Source organism: Solanum stenotomum, unplaced genomic scaffold, assembly GCF_019186545.1.
Source record: "Solanum stenotomum isolate F172 unplaced genomic scaffold, ASM1918654v1 scaffold469, whole genome shotgun sequence".
NCBI lineage: Eukaryota > Viridiplantae > Streptophyta > Magnoliopsida > Solanales > Solanaceae > Solanum > Solanum stenotomum.
Genome location: NW_026035352.1, coordinates 40,103 through 59,385, shown reverse-complemented (window position 1 = coordinate 59,385; position 19,283 = coordinate 40,103). Strand labels below are relative to the sequence as shown.

The following is a 19,283-nucleotide window of genomic DNA, read 5'->3' as shown; positions in this document are numbered from 1 at the left end:
ATAGTATGGTCCAAAGTGGACAACTAGTTAATTGTTACTCCTTTTTTATTTAATCAATTTGATGCAGTGGTACATTAGTGGGCCCAACCCCCCCCCAAAAAAAAGCATCCGACGTTCGATATCTGTTTTTAAGAGTGGGCATGGTATGATATTGAAAATTTTAATTCATCAATTTCAGTTTTTGATATTTAAAAATATCATATCATTATCATATTAAATTCATTCGATATGATTCAACATTTTAAAGTTCGATTTTGATATTTTGTGATATAATATATAATTGATAATTATAGTAATTTATTTGACTTTGACTTACATATTTTCATGAGATAAAGAATTATGACTTCAACTGAAAAGTTTTAATTATATCATACTAATATCTTACACATATAATAGTATTCAAAAGAAACAACAAGTAATTTGTTTAGTTATTCAATAGCATATAAATGACAGTTCAATCAATATGGAGTAATCAAAATTTAAACATTTAATAATTAGTTTTGTACTAATAATTTATTTTATATTTGCTAGTATAGTAATAATATATATTTATCATATCACTCATGTACAAATCATATTGTTCTTGTAATCTTTCTTCGAATAAGTTCTCTTTTAAATAGAGGGTCTATATAAAATAATTTTTTTATCTCACAAATATTAAATTACTCAAAAATTATCTACTAAACAAATATAACATATAAAATTATTTTAGAGACAACAATACTCTTATTTTGGAGCAGCAAAACATTAATATCATTTTCATATTTTTTTTAGACTTGGGGAATAATTTTTCTATATAATGACAAGAAGACAATTACCAAAATTTTAGGAATCTCTATAGAGATTTGGGAATTTTTCCGAAAAAAAAAGTTCTAAAGAGACTTTCCCTTTTGATGATAGTTGGTATGGTATTTTATAAATAGACAAAGCAAACTATAAAGTAAGAAACTTTGATGACACAAAAACAAATTTGCCAGTGCTCAAATTTCCATTTCTGTAATTTTTTATTCAGTTACTTTGAATAATAGTTACAAATTACAATTACTTAAGTCCTCATTTTGTTAAGTTTAAAATTGACGTTTCTTTTTCTTTTAAAAATGTATATTGAGATTTAAAATATTTGAAATTTAGATGCATAAATATGCTTAGAGGTAAGATCATGAATAAAATAAAGACACAAAACACACATAGTATTTGCCAAACTACATGAAATGCACAACTCAAAAAAGTCAAAAGTCATGTGCACATGTTTATAATAAAATAATAAAAAGAACATAAAAGGTTAGAAATTTTCAAATGGACCATGAAATGAGATTGAGAAAAAAAAATCACACTAATTGTTCACATCAAATTATACAAATTTAATTAATAATTAAATTATAAATAGAGATAAAAAAAAAATACAAATATTATAATGCTGCCATGCTTTAGATTTTACTAGGTGTGTGTTTTGTAAATACATACTCAATTAATTTAATTATGTGATACTTTTTTTTTAATTCGTTTTTTTTAACTGATACACTACTAAATTTGAGAATACTTGATTTTACACTTCTTATTTATCCTCAATGGGAAGCTTTTATTATCATACAAGTTGTTGTCATAAATTCATATTTAAGAACATAATTTTTAAAAGCTTTTATTTTGTTCTTAAATTATATATTAATATAATATTATATCACATAATTAAAGAGTAATAAGTAAGGAAAGTTGATAGTATCACATTTATGATTGAGTAGCATAATTGAGTGTGTATAACTAAATTTAATCACAAAAATTATGTATAAACATGTGTCATATGTTCATTAGATTGGTGAAAATATTAAATGCTTATCAATTTTACTTATCTGTATATATAATAATTATTCCAACCATATACTATCAATAACTCTCTTACTATAGTAAGAAGAAGTCAGAATAATTTGCAATAATTGATTAGATCAATAAATAAAGTTAGAATATAACTGGCAATAATTGATTAAATCAATTAATGAAGATAGAAATAGCAATCTTTAATGCATAAATTTTGGGTATTTATCTAACTAGAGAAATTCAAGGGGTAATACTCTTTGTTTGACCGATTATTATGCTACCCAACCATAAATAGAGAGTCAAAAGCAGTAAGTTGATCACTTTCAATTTCAACTTTTTTATTTTATAATTATTTTTGGTTTAATAAAAAAATTCTTTTTTATACTCTAATTAATACTTTTTAAACTCTTAATTTTTTTTTATATTTATAGTGTATTTTAACCATTTTATCAAAAAAAAAAAAAAACTTAACATTACTTTTTAGGGAAAAGGGTTTGAAAAATACTTTAACTTTGATCGACATTGTTGTTACGATACCAAACTTTGTAAAGAACCTTTTATCCCTGTACTATTTAATAGTGTATTTTAAAGGTATATATGTGCATACGTGGACATCATAAATATTGCATCATTTTAAATAGTAATGTGTCCACGTGGGCACATATATACCTTTAAAATACACTATTAAATAGTGCAAGGGTAAAATGTCCTCCATAAAGTTTGGTACCGTAACAACAATTTCGGCCAAAGTTGAAGTATTTTTCAGACCCTTTTCCCTACTTTTCACCACCATCAACATGATATAATCAATTTCATTATGTTTATCCAAAATATACTCCCTCCGTTTCTTTTAGTTGCCGTGCTTCAAAAGTCAATTTGACTAATTTTCAAAGTTAAATTAGATTACATTAATTCGATATTTTAAATTAAAAATTTAGATACTCCAAAATATACGAAAAATACTATAAATTACAATTTTTTCGCATTATCAATATAATGAAAAATATATTATAAAATATTAATCAAAATTCTTATCATTTGACTCTTAAAAAATTATATATAACAAATAAAAGAGAACAGAGAGTTTAACTTCTTATCTATAAAAAAATATTTAAATCCCGTAATATGAGGCTCTGATTTCTTTTCCCAATAATAAACACAAGGATCCAAATCAAGAAAAAAACCAAAAATAATACTTAATAAAAACTTTTTCTAATTGTAGAATTCATTTGCTTTCAAGGGAAGAAATCACTCTCTATCACAACAATAAAAACTTACTTATATGGAATAATTTAACAAAATAAAAAAATATATTCTCTATTAACACACAAANTATATATATATATATATATATATATATATATATATATATATATGATTGAACAATACATTAAACTTCTATTTTATACAAAAATATACTAAATAAAATCAAATTTATAGTAAACTTCGAATTAAAATTGTATTTTTGCAAGAGACTATTTAAATACTTTGGTAAATTTCCAGGTACACAAGGGACACCATATCTATCTATATATAATAGGAGAAGAAAAAATGCCACATGTCATTATCACAAATTTTCAGAATTTTAAATTATAAATAATTAAATATTATATTACTAATTAAATATTACAAATTCAAAATTTAAAATAAAAATAGACACATGTCATAAACATACACTCATAATGACAAATGTCGGCATCTCAAAAAAAAGATTTAATATTTTTTAACAATTGATAAATAATTTTAAAATAGTTTTAAATTTAAAGCAGTTATAACTTCTCAATTTTATCCTTAATTCTATCCACTACGTTATTTGTCTCTTCTTTTCTCTTTACTTACTGTATGTTTTCAAATCTCAATATTGATAGTGAGGAAATATCTTGAGCCTTGATTGTTCATACATAACTTTATGTAATTTATTAATTTTGTTCAATCTCTGTCCAATCATCACAGGTATTTTCTATCTAATACAGATAAATATGAGTGACTGTATTGTTATTTCAGTAGTAACATAATCAAATCTAATACTTCTGAAAAATTTTCTCCAATTTTGCATCAATGCTATATATAAAGCAGTGTTTAAAATTTCTTTTGCAGATTTTGACTATCTTTTATTGTAATATAAATTAATAACTAATTTTATCTGCTAAAATTTTGGTAATCTATTTCTTTTGCAATATTTTTCTACTTTTTGATGATCTTTTAATGCAATAAATATTTGAATATATCACTCAAAATTTTAGTAATTGATTATATTTTCATTAATTTATTTGGTAAGTCTACTGACGCATAATTAATTCATAGTTTAAAGTGAATATATATTATATATATTATTTAATGCATTGAAAAATATGATGATAGTTAGATATTTCTTAACTTAAGATATTCTAATATAATGCGTTTGATTCAATTTTTGAATTCAAGTGTTAAACTCTATATCTTTTTCTGCTTTTGCCGTTGAATACAAAAAGTGAGATTTTCGTGTTTGAGGGATTCTTGGAGTAAAAGAGCAACTTCAAATCTACTTGAATTAATGACAATGTATGTATTTGTATTTCATATATTTGAAATTTAGATAGTTTGTTCACTTTATTAATTTATTTCTTTAATTTTTGTGCGTAATTTTAAACTTAGTACAAATAAAAAAGAGAATAAAGAGTAATACTGGATATGAAAAAAATGTCACATTTGTTAATTTATTAAAATTTATGAAGGTGAAGACTAAACAACTACAAGTCTACATGTGTATTTTTTTAATGTAAAAGAAATAAAAATTTTAACAAAACACTCTTAATTTCCATTATATATTATAGCGATGGTAATTGTTGGATAACTTTAATTTATTTTGGGCTATAGAAAGAGTATTAAATATTGACTTGACAAATTTACTAGGATGACTCCTAGCACAAAATACTATCTATTGTTATATTGAATTCATATCTTTTTTTTTTTCTTTCTGTTTGCTTATAATTGAATACTATATTTAATGGGGCATGATCCTTGAACTCTAGCTTACTGGCAAAATATATATATATTTCATTCAAATGCATGTGATATTCAAATGATACTAATTAAATATATGGTGTGTGTGAATATGTCTTTGAATAAATCGTTTGCATGGCTGTATTATAATATTTTATGATCTTGGTATGTAGGTGTTAAAGTCACACATCAACTTTGGCGTGATTATTGTGCAGACAAATAACTTTCGTATATAAGTTAAATTTCGCTTGCTTTTTCGTTTTCTCTAAAAATAAAATACCATAACAAAGAATAATTCAATTTTTATATTACTTAAAGCTTCAAATATTATATACTTTTCTTATGGTATAAGGTAGTGTTTATATTTGAAGGAATGTCATTAGTGTTGTTAAGTAATACAATGATCGGAATAATCTAATGCCTTCATAAGTTTTTTTAACTTCTTTAGCATTATCCATGAGAAAATACCACTTGCAATTTTGGATAATATTAAAAACATCTCTATTCGTATTTTGGGACAAATTTAAAATCATAACTTAGTATTAAGTAAGATATTAATACGTTAACATACAAAAATATAAAACTTATAAAATATCTTAGTGCAAAAAATGTTCAAAAGAATACAAATAATTTGCAAATGTTTTTACTTTGAATTCAAGTAAAAAAAAAATAAATAAAGAGTGTCAATAATAACAATAAACTTATAATATTTAAAATATTATTAAAATTAAATAATATTTTATAATGAAAATATATATATTTATTTGTATTATATAAATAGAAGATTAACGAAAATGAATATTAAAGCAAGTGATAAGTTAATCAAAATTTAGTCGATAATGCTATGATTTTAAGTAGTTAATAATAATGTAGTAACAAACAAACGCAAAGTATATTGTACAAGTTATTAAATGATCATGTGATTTGTTCTTTCATTTCATATATATATATATATATAATTTTTTATATTATTCGCGCAACGTGCGGGAACGTATACTAGTATATGTGAAAAAAGGGGAGTAACAGTTATATGGCAATAAATTCCAAACCCCATAAACTGTTTTTTGGTGTTGTGGTATAGGTTACATTGCCCATATATTATCGCCAATAGACCTAAGAAAAGTTGAAAGCACATATTGTCAGTAGATGAAACATAAAGGTAAATAACGAGGGAAATGTAAAAAGGCATTGCCAGCAAATGATTTTCCTTCTCATACTAGATGATGTCAGGGAAGCTATAAATTTGGATCATGTAGGTTTGCTGTGATGTATTTTCTGTCAGATGTCTTGAGTTTTTTCTGCCAATAATTGTTCCTTGTTTGTACCATGCATTTTTTCTTTCTGGTTTTGTTATTTTGATTGCTTGATTGTACACTGAGTACTTTCTTGTTTTGATTGTGTTTTGTAATAAACTGATATTCTGGAGTTGCTAGGGAAATGTTGTAAATAAACCTTTAACTTATTAAAACAAACTGGTGTTGTACATTCAAAGCAGGAACTGTTTGGAATCATAAAGCCCCAACTGACAGCAGTTGGTATTGGAGGAAAATAACAGCACTAAAGGACCAAATGCAGCATTGGTATACAAATGGAAAATTCAATCTCACAACTAGTGGAGAATACTCAATAACCAGGGGGTATCATGCACTACTGGGCCAAAGAGAAAAAATGGAAAATGCAGAGTTAATCTGGAACTCTGTATCACTACCAAAACATAGGTTTACTATGTGGTTAGCAACACAAAAAAGACTGCTCACGAAAGAAAGGTTATTGAACATGAAGATACAAGTGGATGACAGTAAATGTTGCTTATGCCAAGATACAGTGATGGAAACTAATAAACACTTGTTTGTAGACTGTGAATATGCTACAAAGGTGAGAGATGCATTGCTAAGTTGGTCAAAAATCAACCTGCCTGCAAGAGAGTCGAACAACATATTGGAACTGATAAAGAAGAAACATTGGAAGAAATTCAAAAAGGAAGTGGTGGCAGCACTGTGGGGGGCTATGGTATACCATATTTGGAAAGCAAGAAACTGGAAACAGTTTAAAGGAGTCAGCTTACAATATTATGACATAGTAAAGGAAATCACTCGTGAAATAGTGGGAAGGATAGAAATGTATAAAGATTCAAAAAGAGCTATTAGAAGTAGAAGTTTTTGGCAGAATTTATGTACCTAGAATTAGTTTTGTTTTAGTTTGAGACCTTGTACGCACTCACTCCTTAGCAGGGGTAAGGAGGAATGGTGCTTTTAGCTTGTAAGTGACTTTTTTGTTAATAATAATATTTACATTGGTTGCCAAAAAAAAAAAAAAAGTTTAGCACATGTTCTTGCTTTTCCATGTTTTTGCTCTCATGATAACACTTCAGATTGTGTTTGATGAAACTTTTAATATTTGAAATTGATAACAATGTCCAAATGTTGGTTACAACAATAACATAAAGTTATAAGTTGAGATAATTGTGAAGAAAAACGACTTCCATCCAATAGTGTGAGGAGTCATCTTGAAAAAATAAACAGAATACATAGAGTTACTTACTGTGTTATACTGTTATGGGTTTTTTTATTCAAATTTAGCTCTGCTTTACCAATTTGTTATCCCAAACTCACTGGCCTGACTAGTCCCAGCTCTTATCCAGAAGTTTCTTCATTTAACTTCTATCGTGATTGTTGACACCCAATTTTGACCATCCACGATAGGAATTAATTTTGAGCTTCTTAAAATTCCAATCGATTTGAAATAAGTGACTTTATAAAATTCAAAATATTTTTTCAAGTTATTCTAAATAGTTTTGTCACTTATTATAATTTTTAGACAATACTTATATTTCATATAATTAGGCATATAATTAGTATATTTCAAGAATATTCCAAAATCATCTCAAAAAGATTTTTGTTAAATATTCAATTGAAGTAATTGGGTTTAAAGTGTATTTATAATTTTATGTTATTTAGCTTATTAGCTTAATTATTTTATTTTGCTAATTCGAAAAGCGTGTTTAAGTTGTGATTATAATTTTAGATTAATTAGTTTGCAATTTTATTTTGTTGAAGTTAAGAAGCTCTTTATTTAATTTATATTAATTCATCTTATTTAAATATTTTGGTCGAGTTCTTCAATTAAATTCAAATCGGCTAAGTTTTAACTTCAATCGGTTCTACTTCTAATTCTTTACCAATTTCTCCAACCCTTTTGCAAGACCGAATTTGGACCCTTTTTTTTTCTTATTTATTTATTTGTCAATGGCCCAAGTATAATTTCCCTTAATCAGTAGCCCACAACCCCTTATTCTTTACCAATTCTCCAACTATACAACAACATACGTATAATGCCAAAGTGCCAACAAACAGTTGCATTTTTCAATTAACTCTGGCCACTTCCAATTCCTAACTTCCACTCAAATTCTCTAGCCCACGCCCCTTTAATTTCCCCTTTGACCCAGCCCACATTTTCAACCCATACCCGGCCCATTTCCAATTCTAAAAGAACCTAAAAATTTCCAGAACTCCTTCAGATTAACAACAACGTTCACAACGATCAGGCGGAAAGCAGTGAGGAACAGAGAGAGTACACTGCTTTTTTTTGTCTCCTTCTTCATGTCCCTCTCAATCCGTACAGCACGCGTCCTTCCCCTTTCCTCTTCCGGAATGGGGCTATTTTTCGGAGAAAAGGTGTTTATTCCAAATGGTGTAAGTTTTTTGAGGATTTGAATTTCGAATTGGCCCCTCTCCATCCGGATTTTCATCTTCCCCCCAAAATTTCTACCCTAGTTCTCATTCTATAAAGGCTGCCATTAAGTTCTTGAAGAGGGGATTTTTTTTTCGGAGGGGAAAAAATCTTGAAAGGAGATAGTTTTAGTTGAAAATTTCTGGACTAAAGCATATAGAATAGTAGTTATAAAATCCATAAAAAATGCATTCGGAAGCAGAGAGAAGAGTGGTAAAAAATTGGAGCTTTATTGGGCAAAAAAATACAAAGAATACTTTTAAGCAAAAAATATAGGTTAGATATACTCGAAATACTTTCCGGGATAGAGAGCTTGCTTGGATTTCTGTATAAATTCCCTGTTCACTGCTTGAATCGAAACTTGTGTGGTAGAGGTCGTCACTTCCTCGCTCGTTACCGTCTCAGTTCCTGCCCTGCGGAAGGTAACATTTTTGTATCTTATAGCTCTTTTTCTCTCTTTGAATAATATGTGTTTGTCCTGTTTTCCGCTCGACTGGTTTGAATAGTTTGTTGTCAAATAGTCATGTGTTTAGATAAGTGGTGAAGATAAACTAATGTTAGTAAAATTTTATTAATGTTATCGATTTCTTTCCTTAGCTATTGTTGGTTACTCTCTTAGTTGGTGTGGTTGTCTTCTCAGATGAAGCTGATATAGCTTCGTGTTTTTTTTATTTCTTTTTTTTTTTTACTTTTCATCTTACTCACAAGTTGTTTGAATCCCCTCTGTGTATCTCTTTTTGTGTCGAAAGCTTGTCCAAAGCATGGTGTTTAAAGTTGCCTATTGCTGATAGTTAAACCACGGTGAAGTGAAGAGCTCGTTTGTCGTTTGTATACATGATCGTCAATAAGTTTGCTGTCTTATCTCTGTGTTGATGCAGATTTGCTATTCTAGGATTTAATGTAGTTAAATATTGCGAACCCTCCTGAAGTGTTTAGTTTTATGATTTCATTCTCCTCTGTTTAAGCATCGTTTCATTCTAACAAAGTTATCGGCATGTCTCTATTCGTTGTATAATAGAGTCTGTCCGATAATAATTGTTTCAACATGTTTAAAATTTGAGGCTATATCGTCTTGAGAATGTGGCAAATGCCTGCCTATATTGTGTTATTAGTTCCCTCACTTAAATTGAGTTGATTCTTCTCTAGTTAAAAGTAGCGTTGATTGAGATAAATATTTAACAAAGTTTCCAGCTTGTTCATTTTATGTTTAAAATAAGTGATTACCATCGTTTGGCTGACTTATGCGTTCCCCACAAGTATTAAGGAATTAATTATTTTTGATCTTAGATGTAATCTTGTTGTGGTAGTTGCCAAATATGACTTCACTAAATTCTTGTTGTCTTATATTTTTTTTTATTTTATTTTTTTGGTCTGTAACTTGGAGCTTAATTGTTGCCTTCAATTAATTGTCAATTTGTCAAAATAACTAAATAAATAAATGATAGTGAGCTGGAAATATTGGTCTAAGTTGAAGAATTTTATTACTATGACTTTTTTTAGCCCCCCTAGGTCATTTATTTGCATTTTGTCTTGGTTTTGGTCACTGTTAGGCTATTTGCTGCTTTGTTAAGTTGTAATCGACTGATCATTATTGTCACTTAGTGTTATGGTTTCAAGATATTACTATTGGTTGCTAATTTTTATCATTTTTTTTATTGCATGTGAAATTTGTCCGAGTTCACTATGAGCTCATCATTCCCTTTGCATTTCGGGAGAACCATAAAGGCTCAATTTCCCCTCCTTTCGAGTTAGCCAGCCATAAAATTGACGTACAGGTCCCGGGGTTGAAAAAAAATAAAAAATGTGAAAGCGGAGGAGAATTGAAAAGATTGGGCCAAAAGGCCCACTCCTTATACAAAAATTGTATTTTGTTATTATTGGATCTAAGCCTATTTAGTCTTTATGTTTATTATTTTGTTAGAGTTTAGGACAGGTGGAGAAAAATTGGGCCTAAAGCCCAAAAGAAAATGTCTTATATATATTAGACTAGGACAGGTGCAGATGACTCAAATGGGCCAAAAGCCCAAAACAAAAATGGGCCCAAGTACTGGCCTAGGCGGACAGATTCAGACTCGGGCCCGAACTTCTTTTCCTTATCTATTCGATTGTTATTATATGTTTTATTTGCTAAAATTAATTTTAAGATTCTAAAAATTCAACTCCCCAAAAGATAACCATTTTGAATTAACTATTTAAAATTAAGTAAACATTTTTCTATTAGACTTTTTTTCAAGAAAATTTGCAAAATGTTGTACTTAAATAATATTTTTAATATCCACTTTCTCCTTTAAGATCTTTTAAAGTATTAAATTGTTTACTTCTTAATTAATTTAATTATGCATGCTTTATTTTAAAATCTATTAGCCAAATAGTTAATTACCGGATAACCGCGTGTTAGCGGGCATTTCGGGTGCTTTCAAACCCTTCCCGAAATGCCAATATGAACCCCGAACCCTTTAAATATTTTCAATAGATTTACTGTTTTGATCTATTTGAAAAATGAATAGTTTTCTTAATTTTTTCTAAAAAATTAAGTGGCGATTCTAAACCAGCCAAAATATATTTTTCCTAATAAAACAGTGATGATCTCTTAATGATGATCAAAAGGCAACATAATCATTTTCTTCAGACAGAACAAATCGTTGTGAAACAAAATGATACGCTTGTGGAAATACACTGAGTTTGTTGTTGTTACTAGAATCCTTTTTTTTTTTTTTGTTCTGCTGTCTGCAATGGGCATGACAAGACTCTGTCCGCAATGTGCCAATGACTAATGCAAAAGGCTTCATATTCAAAAGTTTTGGTTTTCTGTTGGAGGTCTATCATGAGACGCTCATTAGGAAGGAAATATATGTCTTAGAACCTTTATGACAACACTGAAGGGCACATTAATCGAGGTGAAGCGTTCAACATGTTTCGTGCCTCGTTTCAGAGCTTAAGTGCACCTTTGACTATGCCTTTTTTGTTTGTTATGTTATTCTCTTATGGAAATATCTAGACGTTTTGTTTGTTCTGTTATTCTCTTACGGAAATAACAAGACGTTTTGTTTGTTCTGTTATTAATATCTGTTGCTATGTGCAAACATTGTGCCAATAATTTGGTGTTCTAGGAAAACTTCATGAGAATTAAAAATTGCTTAGAAATTAACGACCACCTATGTTGAGTTGTTGATTGTGATATAATTAGCTGTATCATACTTTGTTGTTTCCAGTGTGCAAAATGCTTAAATATATTAAGCATTTGTTGTAAACTTCTTATCTATCCTTTCCGAGTGCCAACATTCCGCAAATCTATTCATTAACAAATCTTGTATTGATCTCTGAAGGTACTTAGCAATAGAGATGGCTGCTTATGCTGCTGTAACGTCTCTGATGAGAACAATGCACCTTCTTTCGCAATCCAGCTTAGACCTTCAGGAGGGTAACAAAGAACATTTGGAATCACTCTACGACAAGGTTGGTTCTCTACTAGAGTTTCTTGACAATTCTGATAATGAACTGATGAAGGATCTGCAGAAAAAGGTAAAAGATCTAGCAAATGAAGTAGAAGATGAAGTCGAATCACAAGCTTTGCTGATTATGGAGAAGGATGAACATATTCGAACAGAGGCGAATGAGAGGCTTCTTATAATCTTGCAACAAGCTATACCAGACATCGATTATGTGAAGGAAGAGCTCAGCAAGCAGAGGAAGAATAACAAGCTGCAAGCTGGAAATGGTTCGGTTGGTGGTACTTGTTCACCACAATCGGATGTTTCAACCATTGATAACAACGTTGTGGGGTACAACATTGAACAAGAGGTCATGCTGCGTCAACTTACCGGAGACTCGTTTCAAATGGAAGTCATCTCTATTGTTGGGATGGGTGGGATAGGTAAGTCAACTTTCGCCAAAAGAATGTTTTCTGATCCTTCAGTTGTGAACTTCTTTGATGTTCGTGAATGGATTACTGTGTCCAAGGACTACAGCTTAAGAAATATGCTCCTATCCCTCCTTCAAGACGCTACTGGGGTGAAAGAAGAAATCAATCCTCAAGATCAGGGAAATGATGAGGTAGAAATTGATAATGCAGAATTAGCAGATCGCTTACAAAAAAGTTTCAAGGGTAAAACGTATTTGATCGTTGTGGATGACATATGGAGCAGGGAAGCCTGGGATGAGATTAGACTATGGTTCCCAGAAAACAACAATACGAGTAGAATATTGCTGACTACTCGGATCATGGAGGTTGCTCGATATGCTAGCTATCCTAAGAATCCTTTTCCAATGCGTCCCCTGGAACCAAAGGAAAGTTGGGATTTGTTTTGCCAAAAGGCGTTTGGCGAAAAAGATTGTCCAACCAAATTTAGAACTTCCGGAAAGGTAATTGTTGAAAATTGCAAAGGATTACCACTAATACTTTCCGTGGTTGCAGCGACACTCTCTAGCAAAAGGACACTGGACGAGTGGAATCAAGTAGCTCAAGGTGTGAGCTCATTAGTAAACGTTGATGATTATCAGCATTGCTCAAGAGTTCTCGCTTTGAGCTACAATTATCTTCCTTCACATTTGAAAGCTTGCTTTCTATATTTCGGAGTTTTTCCAAAAGCTAGTGAGATTTCTGTGAAAAAGTTGATCAGATTATGGATTGCAGAAGGACTTTTTGAGCTAAGAGGACGACTCAGGGATTTGGAAGAAGTGGCTGATAGTCTTCTACATGATCTTATTGATAAAAGTCTAGTCATGGTTAGCAAGCGAAACTTGGATGGTAAAATCAAGACATGTAAGATTCATGATCTTCTCCACGATTTATGCTTGATAGAATCTGAAAGTGAGAATCTTTTATATGTTTCTAATTCCAAAACAGTTGTTCCTCAAGATCATCGATGGGTTTCAGTTCATTCAGATCAAGGTTTTATTTCTCCATTTGGTACTTATAACAAAACACGTTCTGTTCATTTACCTAATGGAATACTGGAATTCAATATTCTTAAATTAGGACTAGACCATTTCAAACTACTGAGAGTATTAAACTTGGCGAGAGTGAAGTTGATATCTTTCCCTAGTGATTTATCAAACTTAGTCTCTTTAAGGTATTTTTCTATGATGGTTTATGGGAGAATTGAATATCTACCAATTTACAAGTTTTTGAATTTACAAACTTTTATTTTTCTTCTAGACTCTAAATACAGTATTACTGTACAATTACCAAATGGAATTTGGAAAATGTCCCAATTGAGGCACCTCCACTATAGAAGCATTTATTTTTTGAATTCTACTCCAAACAAGTATCGGGTTTTGGAAAACTTGCAAAGTGTTTCTGGGTTGAATCCTTCTTGTTGCACAAAAGAAATATTCGAAGGGATTAAGAAAGTGAAACAGTTGGGTATTTGTAACTTTGAGTTGAACTTTTCTAGTGATCATCCCTGTTAGGAATTTGCTTTTTCAACTGCACTTTTACTTTTACTGCATTATATTAGATAAGACTTAGTCAATTAGTTGTTAGACATCTATTCCTATTATTTAGGAGTAAGTTAGTGAGTTAGGAATATGCTAGTAGTGGGTTTACTGCTTTCTGTTTTTTATTCCAGTCTTATAAATGAAATCTGAAGACATCAATAAAAACGTTCTTCTACCAATATTCTTCTTGACTTCTCTGCTTTCTAAAATTCATACTACTAAAATTTACCAACAATTGGTATCTAGAGCTTTTTTATCTTGCGGGATCTGTGGGTATTTCTGTGAGTGATTGTTTCAAGTGACTCAAGCACCACAACCAGAAACAGCAAAAGATTTAAAATGGAAGAAAGCTCAAGTTTCTCGGTAATGGCACCTCCTGTCTTCAATGGTGAAAATTTTCACATGTGGGCAGTGAGGATGGAAGCTTATCTCGAAGCTTTAGATCTTTGGGAGGCAATCGAGGAAGACTATGAAGTTCTTCCGCTACCCGGAAACCCAACAATGGCTCAACTCAAAAATCACAAGGACAAGAAAACCAGAAAATCTAAGGCAAAGGCATGTCTTTTTTCAGCAGTCTCTTCAACAATTTTCACTCGCATCATGTCTCTAAAATCAGCAAAAGCCATCTGGGATTATCTCAAGGCAGAATATGAAGGAGATGATCGTATCAAAGGTATGCAAGTGCTGAATCTCATTAGAGACTTTGAGTTACAAAAGATGAAAGAATCGGAAACCATCAAAGAATACTCTGACAGGCTTATGAGCATAGCAAACAGAGTAAGATTACTTGGTTCTGAGTTTAAAGACTCGCGTATTGTTGAAAAGATTCTGGTTACTGTACCTGAAAGATTTGAAGCCACCATTACCACTTTGGAGAACACCAAGGATCTGTCAAAAATCACTTTGGCGGAATTATTGAATTCCTTGCAGGCTCAAGAACAAAGAAGGGTTATGAGAGAAGATGGAATCAGAGAGGGAGCATTGGCGGCCAAACATGAAGAGAGTGGAAGATACAAAAAGAAAAACAATAAGAAGAACCAGCCAACAAATGGAGAAGGAGCAGCTCGCTACAACAACAAAAGCAAAACAGGCAGCTTTAAAGGAAACTATCCTCCTTGTAAGCATTGTGGAAAGAATGGTCATGCGCCGTATAAGTGTTGGAAAAGGCCGGATGCTAAATGCAGTAAGTGCAACCAACTCGGGCATGAAGCAATTATTTGCAAGAGTAAATTGCAGCAGCAAGACGCAGATGCCCAGGTTGTTAATGAACAGGAAGAAGATCAACTCTTTGTGGCATCGTGTTTTGTAAGCAATGTTTCAACTGAGGCTTGGCTGATTGATAGCGGATGCACAAACCATATGACTCATGACAAAGAGATATTTAAAGACTTGAAGCCTACTGGAGTTACAAAAGTCAGAATAGGTCATGGCGGTTATATTCCGGTAAAAGGAATGGGAACTATTACAATTGAAACACAATCAGGTACTAAAGCAATTTCCGATGTTCTTTATGTACCAGATTTAGATCAGAACTTGTTAAGTGTTGGTCAATTGTTAGAAAAAGGTTTCAAATTGTACTTCGAAGATAAACATTGCTTGATCAAGGAAGCCTCAGGACATGACTTGTTTAAAGTCAAAATGAGAGGCAGAAGTTTCTCATTAAATCCATTGGAGGAAGAACAAGTGGTGTATTCGGCAAGAGAAAATGCTTCCGAGTTATGGCATAAGAGACTCGGACACTATCATTATCAAGGGCTTCTCAAAATGCAAGAATTGGTGATAGTCGAGAACCTTTCTAAACTGGGAGCGAGTTCTAAAAATTGTCGGGCTTGTCAATTTGGAAAACAAAGTAGACTTCCATTCCCAAAGGCAACTTGGAGAGCAACAAGAAAGTTGCAGCTGGTTCACACCGATATTGGAGGACCCCAAAGGACTCCCTCACTTAAAGGTAGTCTTTATTATGTTATTTTTATTGATGATCTGACCCGAATGTGCTGGATTTATTTTTTAAAGTATAAATCGGAGGTCAAGAGCATTTTTTGGAAGTTGAAAGCGAAGTTGGAAAATGAAAGTTGCTGCAAAATTCAGATTTTACGATCTGACAATGGCAAGGAGTACAATTCTCATCAGTTTGATCTATTTTGTGAAGAAGCAGGGATTGAACGTCAACTTACTGCTCCTTATACTCCAGAACAAAATGGAGTTAGTGAGAGAAGAAACAGATATATCATGGAGATGGCAAGATGTATGTTGCACGAAAAGAATTTGCCAAAGATGTTTTGGGCAGAGGCAGCAAATACAGCTGTGTTCCTACAAAATCGACTTCCCTCAAAAGCTGTGAAAGATCAAACTCCTTTTGAAGCATGGTATGGATACAAGCCTCCGCTGCATTTTCTTAAAGTGTTTGGTTGTCTTTGTTTTACCTATGTACCTCAGGTCAAACGGGATAAACTAGATAAGAAGGCTGCCCCGGGCATTTTTATTGGCTACAGTAATGTTTCAAAAGCGTACAAAATCTTTCAACCTGAAGGTGAGAAGATAATTATCAGCAGAGATGTCCACTTTATGGAGAATGAAGAATGGGATTGGGATGACTCAAGGAATTCCATCCAGAAAACAAGCTCGTGGTTAAATGAAAGGGACGATGATCCACCAGTTCGGGGAACTCGATTGCTCTCTGATATATATGAGAGATGCAATGTTGCGATTCGTGAACCTGCTAACCCTAAAGATGCTCTAAAAGACCCCAAGTGGAGAAATGCAATGGAGGAGGAGTTGTTTATGATCGAAAAAAATGATACATGGCAGCTTGTTGACAAACCTCAAGGCAGAAAAGTAATTGGGGTAAAGTGGGTGTTCCGAACCAAGCTAAATGATGATGGTTCAATCAACAAGCATAAAGCAAGGCTTGTAGTTAAGGGTTATGCGCAGATTTTTGGTGTAGATTATTCTGACACTTTTGCTCCTGTTGCTAGGCTTGACACAATCAGATTGCTTATAACTGTTTCTGCACAACGTGGTTGGAAAGTGCATCAAATGGATGTCAAATCAGCATTTCTTAATGGCATTCTTGAAGAAGAAATTTATGTTGAGCAACCTGAAGGATTTGTTATAGATGGAAAGGAAGATAAAGTTTATCGACTACATAAAGCTCTTTATGGCTTAAAACAGGCACCAAGAGCTTGGTATAGTCGAATAGATGATTATTTGCTCGGTCTCGATTTTGAAAAGAGTCTTTCAAAATTCACATTGTATGTTAAACATCATGGCAGTGAGATTCTTGTTGTTTCTCTTTATGTGGATGACCTTTTGATTACAGGGAGAAGTGCAAAGCTAATTAAGGAGTTCAAGCAAGATATGATGCAAGCTTTTGAAATGTCTGATCTTGGTCTTATGACATATTTCCTTGGAATGGAGATTACACAAGGAAAAGATGAGTTTTTCGTTTGCCAGAAAAAGTACGCAAAGGAAATTCTCAAGAAATTCAAAATGGACAATTGCAAAGAGATTAGTACTCCCATGAACCAAAAAGAGAAACTAAGTAAAGATGATGGAGCCGAAAAGGTGGATGAGACATACTTCAGAAGTTTCATTGGGTGTTTAATGTATCTTACAGCAACAAGACCTGATATATTATATGCTGTAAGTGTTTTATCAAGATTCATGCATTGTCCTAGTGAAGTACATTTGCAGGCAGCCAAAAGAGTTGTGCGATACATCAAAGGAACCATCACCTATGGAGTCAAGTTTCAGAAGAGTCAACCTGTGAAGCTTTGTGGGTATTCCGACAGTGATTGGGGCGGTTCCGAGGATGATGCAAAGAGTACTTCAGGGAACTGTTTTAGTCTTGGTTCTGGAATTTTCTCATGGAGTTGTAAGAAACAAGATATTGTAGCTCAATCTACTGCAGAAGCTGAGTTTGTGGCAGCTGCAGCAGCAGTAAATCAAGCATTGTGGCTGAAGAAAATTCTGGTTGATTTGCATATGGAACCGACTGCAAGCATCAAAGTGTTCGTGGACAATGAAGCAGCAATAGCTATATCTCACAATCCTGTGTTTCATGGAAGAACTAAGCACTTCAAAATCAAGTTCTTTTTCTTGAGAGAAGTGCAAAAAGATGGAGATATAACTCTTGTCTACTGCAAGACGGAAGAACAATTGGCTGATATATTCACTAAGCCTTTACCAGTCGGCAAGTTTCAGCTTCTCAGACAGAGAATTGAAGTTTGCAGTTTACAAAGCAAGGAGGAGTGTTAGGAATTTGCTTTTTCAACTGCACTTTTACTTTTACTGCATTATATTAGATAAGACTTAGTCAATTAGTTGTTAGCCATCTATTCCTATTATTTAGGAGTAAGTTAGTGAGTTAGGAATATGCTAGTAGTGGATTTACTGCTTTCTGTTTTTTATTCCAGTTTTATAAATGAAATCTGAAGACATCAATAAAAATGTTCTTCTACCAATACTCTTCTTGGCTTCTTTGCTTTCTAAAACTCATACTGCTAAAATTTGCCAACAATCCCAATTGCCTAGATAATCTAAGATATTTACATGAGCTCGAGGCACTAAGTATTGTATCATACTCGTTACCTCGTGGTCTTCCATGTCCAGCTTCCTTTCCACCAAATCTCAAGAAGTTGACACTTTGTAAAACCTTTCTACTATGGGAGGACATGGCGATTATTAGCAAGTTGCCTAAACTCGAGGTACTCCAATTGAAGGCTCAGGCCTTTGAATGTAATGATTGTAATGGGGAAACAGTCTGGGAAGTAACAGATATGGGATTTCCTGTATTGAAATTCTTCCTCCTTGAGTGGTTGGATCTTGAATATTGGAGAGCTACCGATGATTATTTCCCATGCCTTGAACGCATAATTATCAGAAATTGCCACAAGTTGAAAGAGATTCCACAAGTACTTGCTGATAGTGTGACACTGCAGCTAATTGAGTTACGGGGATGTTCTTCTTCCCTCGTGACTTTTGCTACGAAGATCCAAGAAAATCATGAGGATTTGGGAAACAGCATACTTAAAGTTGATGCCTTTGACACAATTAGAGGTAAGTAGAATGATTCTTCACTATCCATCATATGTTTTACTAGTAATTGATGATCTAATGACTTGGGTTGAAAATTTTGTGTGCATATAACTACTAGTATATTGTTTGATTGTTATACGACAGGTAAAATTGAATATTTCATATGTATAGGCTCTGTGAAATGTGTTGGAAATGAAGACACTTTTGAAAGAGTGGTATGCCAATTGTTGCAAAGAAAACAAAAACTATGCCCTTACATCTATGATAAGCGTACTGTGATTAGA

At 32.0% G+C, this 19,283-nt stretch overlaps 1 protein-coding gene across 2 annotated transcripts in view; it reads left to right on the top strand.

Annotated features, from left to right (window-relative positions):
* LOC125852730 (putative late blight resistance protein homolog R1A-10) overlaps positions 1-19,283 on the top strand; it is a 69,080-nt gene that overhangs the window by 38,269 nt on the left and 11,528 nt on the right. The window contains exon 1 of one of the 2 annotated variants that reach the window (XM_049532431.1): positions 11,789-11,979. The exons of the other annotated variant lie outside the window; for it this stretch is intronic. Within the exon in view, the coding sequence (XP_049388388.1) occupies positions 11,866-11,979 (114 nt within the window). The 5' untranslated portion in view covers positions 11,789-11,865. Of the gene's footprint in view, positions 1-11,788; positions 11,980-19,283 lie in introns of those variants that run through there. 2 annotated transcript variants of the gene reach the window in all.